Raw genomic sequence first — 4588 nt, forward strand, 5'->3', positions numbered from 1 at the left:
TCCATTATATAATAAAATAAAAACTTTCACTTTATAAAGTTTAAGAAGTAGTTTCACTACATATTAAAATATAAACTTATGGGATAACAGAAAACATTTGAAATATTGGATTAAGCTTTTTTAGTGACTTTCTTAAATAGTAACTTATTTTGATCACTTATATTTTTTTATGACTTATTTAGGTTTCGAACTCCATATTGGGGTATTGTATATATAGGGACAGAATCTTCTTAATTACAATTCCTTTTGCGGTGTTACCAGTCCAATCAAAGACACTAGTCTACCATGACAAATTTAAAGTCCCTAATTTCTCTTGTATAATAATATACTATAAATGAAACTAATTAGTTTACACTAGACGTGTATAACAACTCACGGTATATTTTCATTTCAAATGATGCAGTTAGTTACTTACCCTTTCATGTGTTGGGACCGAATTGAATAGATTTATCTCTTAAAAGAATAACAAACTTTTCACTAAAGGGAAGGGCAATTATGAAAAAAGATAATTAAACATTCATCTCTAGTTTTAAATATTCCATTATTTTGAATAATGCACATTAATTCAGGTAATATAGAATAAAGAGAGGAGTAATTTTTTGGTGTTTGCACTGCCTTTCTTGATAAAATGTTGAGAAGTACAAAAAGATTGACAAATATATTGACATGAAATGTGTAGATGACAGGACTTGTAATGCCAGACAAGAGGACAGTTTATATACTGATAATTTTCTAACTTGAGCCAGCCAGCCAGCCAGCCAGCCAAGTTACATCCATCCTTAATGCAGAAAAGCCTCCTTTTCATACTTGTCAACCTCACCTTTCTTGAAACCCAACAAAAGGGGACAATCTCAGAGAGCAATAAGGATGAAACGGCCAACATAACACCTAGAACCGGCTATGTTTGCAGTGGAAATGACTGTCAAGCTTTTAGCAATGGAACACACATTTCATGAATGATTTCAATGATTCAGTTGAGACGTACGGCCTTTCCATTCAATGGTACATCACTACGAGAGCCTACTGACCTGTAAAAGCTATGGTCTTCCCAAGAATGAACGTTACCACTGTCAATTCTATGAAGAAGATTGTATTGATCAAACCTCTATCAACTGTCCATCCAAATATGGTTATTCCTCCAGGATTGTTCTGCAAATACATCAATGCTAAACCAATTATACATAAGAGTGAGGGTGTATAATACGCCACAGAAAGAAGACAAGACAACAAACAACACCACTTTTGGCATTTGAGGGTGTAGTTGTTGCATCAATTTCACTCCATTAGGAACGTTGTCATTCCATGGAAAAGGGAGGAAGAAATGATAGCATAGACATTAGATTGATCAAATAAAAGTGTTACATGCATGTCGCTAAGACCTTGAAAGGCAGGGGAACCCTTTTTCTTTTCTATCTTTTTAGTAAGTGCATCAAGAAGTAGAGTTTTTGGGTAACGACCCATATTTGAGCAAGTGCCACAGACATCAATTCTGTTAACCAGCAAAAACACAAACTACACAATTTATAGAATTTTCTGCCCATACTTATCCATAAAAAAGTGAAATTTTTTATTTCCAGAACCTTGCTTAGGTAATTAAACGCTTCAACTTTTTGCAAACATGTATAGACAAAAAAGAATCCTGGTTCTGAAAGTCAACAATTACATACCTAGGGCTTGTCTGTTGTGATAGGAGGACATGTAAGAAGCCAATTGTGTATTTGTTGGTTCTGTTACAAAATCTACAGACTCCAAATCACTTTCTGAGAAGTTCATATAGAATGAGTTAGATCGATTGGCAGCTTCCAGGCAACTCATGCTAGTTGAGTTTCTCATTTGTGACGCTTCACCAGAAGTGCATGTAGCCAAAGCATGCCACCTACTCGCTATTGATCCAACACCTTGGGCTCTGTGGGATATTTTTGCTGCAGCATTCAAGCAAAGGATCACCCCAACAACCTGAACAATCGAGTAGACCTGAAGAGGGAAGAACGATAAAAAATTAGCCTTGAAAGTAGAGCTTCCAACAAAAAATGAACCATGACAGCTATTGAAGTACATGAAAATGCACATAAAGAAGTGCAATGGACATGCGAATAGAAGGTTGATTACCTCAGCTACGAAAAGATTTTCCGAAATTCTCACACAAGTATGAACAGATTGAATATTAACAACATTAACCAATGTGCTGACCATATACATGATAACTAATTACATTTCGGATCAATTGAAAACTACAATATTCAGATTACATTTGTCTATTAAAAGAAAGGACGTCAAAACTTACTGCAAAATCACCATCATTTATGTAAGTAATCAGCCCAGTATAACCAGTTATCTGGAAGAGAGTCATAAAATGGCTCACAAAGACAATTAAGAACAACAGCAAGAGATAGATTCGAAATCTATGGCTAATTTTGGAGAGGTAATAACGTAGGCGAACGTGCTCTTGTATCAAAACAAAACAATCAGGCTCTCTTTCCAAGAACTTTACATAGTCATCAAAGTGTATAATCTGTAAGCTGCAGACCAGGTGGAACAAAACACAAGCTGACAAGAAAATTGCAGTGATATAAGTCCATGATGAAACAAAAGCTAATGAAATGGCAGCGGATTTCCACCATGAGTCGTTTTGCACATATACAATGCGAATTATTTCACGTGCAGTCTTCAAAAGGAAACATGGGAGCACCCACAATAATAGCAAGCGAACAGAATCCTACAAAACAAAATAGGGTAAACATTTTAAGTCCTAAATAAGACATGGGAATATATGAAAGTAGACAAGTCTTAATTGGAAACCTAGTTTATTAAGTACTAGTTAGGCTTAGGCTAGTAAACTTACCTATTTTGACTTCACTAATTTACTTTGCCCGATCAGGCATAAAGAAATATGATGTTGCCAATTTCTTTAATTTTAATACAGTAAATACTACAGAATCAAATAATAGAACTTGTCTTTCATCACAACATACACTTAAGTTTGGTGTTTGTTTGAAGATGGTTTTACGATAGAGGAGGATAGGATGCGGTTTCTAAACCATCAATTTCAGCTCACACCTTTAAACATTAAATAAACCCTATTCACCAGATCTCAGCACATCCTTTTGTTTTCTAATTAATAAATTAATAAATAACATTCAGTACATTCAAATTCCTATATTTTTCATGTAGACAAATAATACTGAAAGTAGATCTAAGGAAATATATATATATATAATACATGGCATCACAGATATTAAGATTTGCACGCCACTCACATGGATCTTGTGATGATATTGATTACTGAATCGCTCGATATGTCCGCTGACAAAGAGGAACTTGCGTATTCCGTACTTTCGAAGGTTATGTGAAAGGCAAAGCAAAGATACAGCGGCAACAAGAGCTTGAGAAACTAAAATATCAAACTTAAAACTTTTAATTTGAGGATTAGAGACCTCCAGCATAATCATAGGAAGTAGAATCCCTAATACCAAAAATAAAATCCATGATAGCACAAACCTTAAAACTGAAGACTGATTCAAACCCAACAAAGTGAGAAATAATTCTAACTTTTCAAGAGTTTTATCCAAATCAGTATCATGTCCTTGGGATTTGAGCAGGGGAGGAGTTTCTTCCTCTTCTTGTACATGGACTATGAGGAGGCTCTCATCCATTTGAACAAATTCGGATTAATCAATCAAGTCAAACAAATAGAATAGAGCACATCATCACAACAAATCATGTGTTGGACAAAAGGTTACGTAACAACGATTTGTTTAATATAATAAATACACTCATCACTCTTCATTTTTTGCTGCAATAAGGGAAAACCAAAGTCTTCGTTTGTATCAAACATCAATTTGAATCCTATTTAGGTGGCAACCAACTGTTTTCTCTTTTTATTTGTCACAGTTTAACTCTAATATATCTATTGTCAAAAGAATAATTACTGTAATAAATTTAACATTTTAATTATATTAATTGATGAGATTTCAAATATATTTATTCACTATATCTTTTAAACAGAATAACTCATTATTAATAAATGGAGGATACAATAAAAATATTATCCTTCTTTTTAATTTATCAAAAATAATAAAATAAAAAGGAAGATTAAATCAGAAATATTTAATACTCCTCTGTCTCTTTTTTACTTGTCCACTTTTCAATTTATACACTTATTAATAAAATAATTAATAACGTTGTGAGTTTACCATTTTATCCCTATTAATCCTGAAGTGGATAAAAAAATTCTATATATTTTAAAGTAATTAGTCATTTAATTAAGGTATAATAAGTCAAAAAAATCTTAAAATTTTTTTGTTATCAAAATGAATAAGAAATAGAGATAAGTATAAAAAAAAAGTGCACAATTAAAAAGAGACGGAGGGAGTAAGTAAGAGCATGTTTGGCTCAGCTTAAAAGCTGGTCAAACTAACTTAAAAGCTGGTTTTTGACTTATTTAGCTGTTTGGCAATACTCAAAATAACTTATTTTAAGTTAAAAAAAAAACTTATTTTAAGCCAAAAGTTAAAAGCTGGAGTAGGGGTGCTTTATTTTTTTTTAGCTTATAAGTTGTTTAAGTTGACCACATTTTTATTTTTTTGCC

The 4588-nt window shown here is 32.7% G+C and overlaps 1 protein-coding gene across 1 annotated transcript; it reads right to left on the reverse strand.

Annotated features, from left to right (window-relative positions):
• Positions 1-681: 681 nt before the first annotated feature.
• LOC101248293 (uncharacterized) lies at positions 682-3653 on the reverse strand. The gene is made up of 4 exons (XM_010321582.4): positions 3258-3653; positions 2285-2716; positions 1668-1974; positions 682-1166 (listed from the first exon to the last, which is right to left on the reverse strand). The coding sequence occupies exons 1-4, from the start codon at positions 3651-3653 to the stop codon at positions 1021-1023; spliced, it is 1281 nt and encodes a 426-aa protein (XP_010319884.1). The 3' UTR covers positions 682-1020.
• Positions 3654-4588: the final 935 nt, after the last annotated feature.

Source organism: Solanum lycopersicum, chromosome 4, assembly GCF_036512215.1.
Source record: "Solanum lycopersicum chromosome 4, SLM_r2.1".
Lineage (NCBI taxonomy): Eukaryota > Viridiplantae > Streptophyta > Magnoliopsida > Solanales > Solanaceae > Solanum > Solanum lycopersicum.

Bases quoted from the DNA above. Each gene is read 5' to 3' on its own strand.
- LOC101248293 (XM_010321582.4), bottom strand. From the start codon at position 3,653: ATGGATGAGAGCCTCCTCATAGTCCATGTACAAGAAGAGGAAGAAACT. The intron at 2,717-3,257 runs GTGAGTGGCGTG...TTTGTTTTGTAG, and splicing joins AATATCATCACAAGATCCAT to GATTCTGTTCGCTTGCTATT. The intron at 1,975-2,284 runs GTAAGTTTTGAC...TTCCCTCTTCAG, and splicing joins TAAATGATGGTGATTTTGCA to GTCTACTCGATTGTTCAGGT.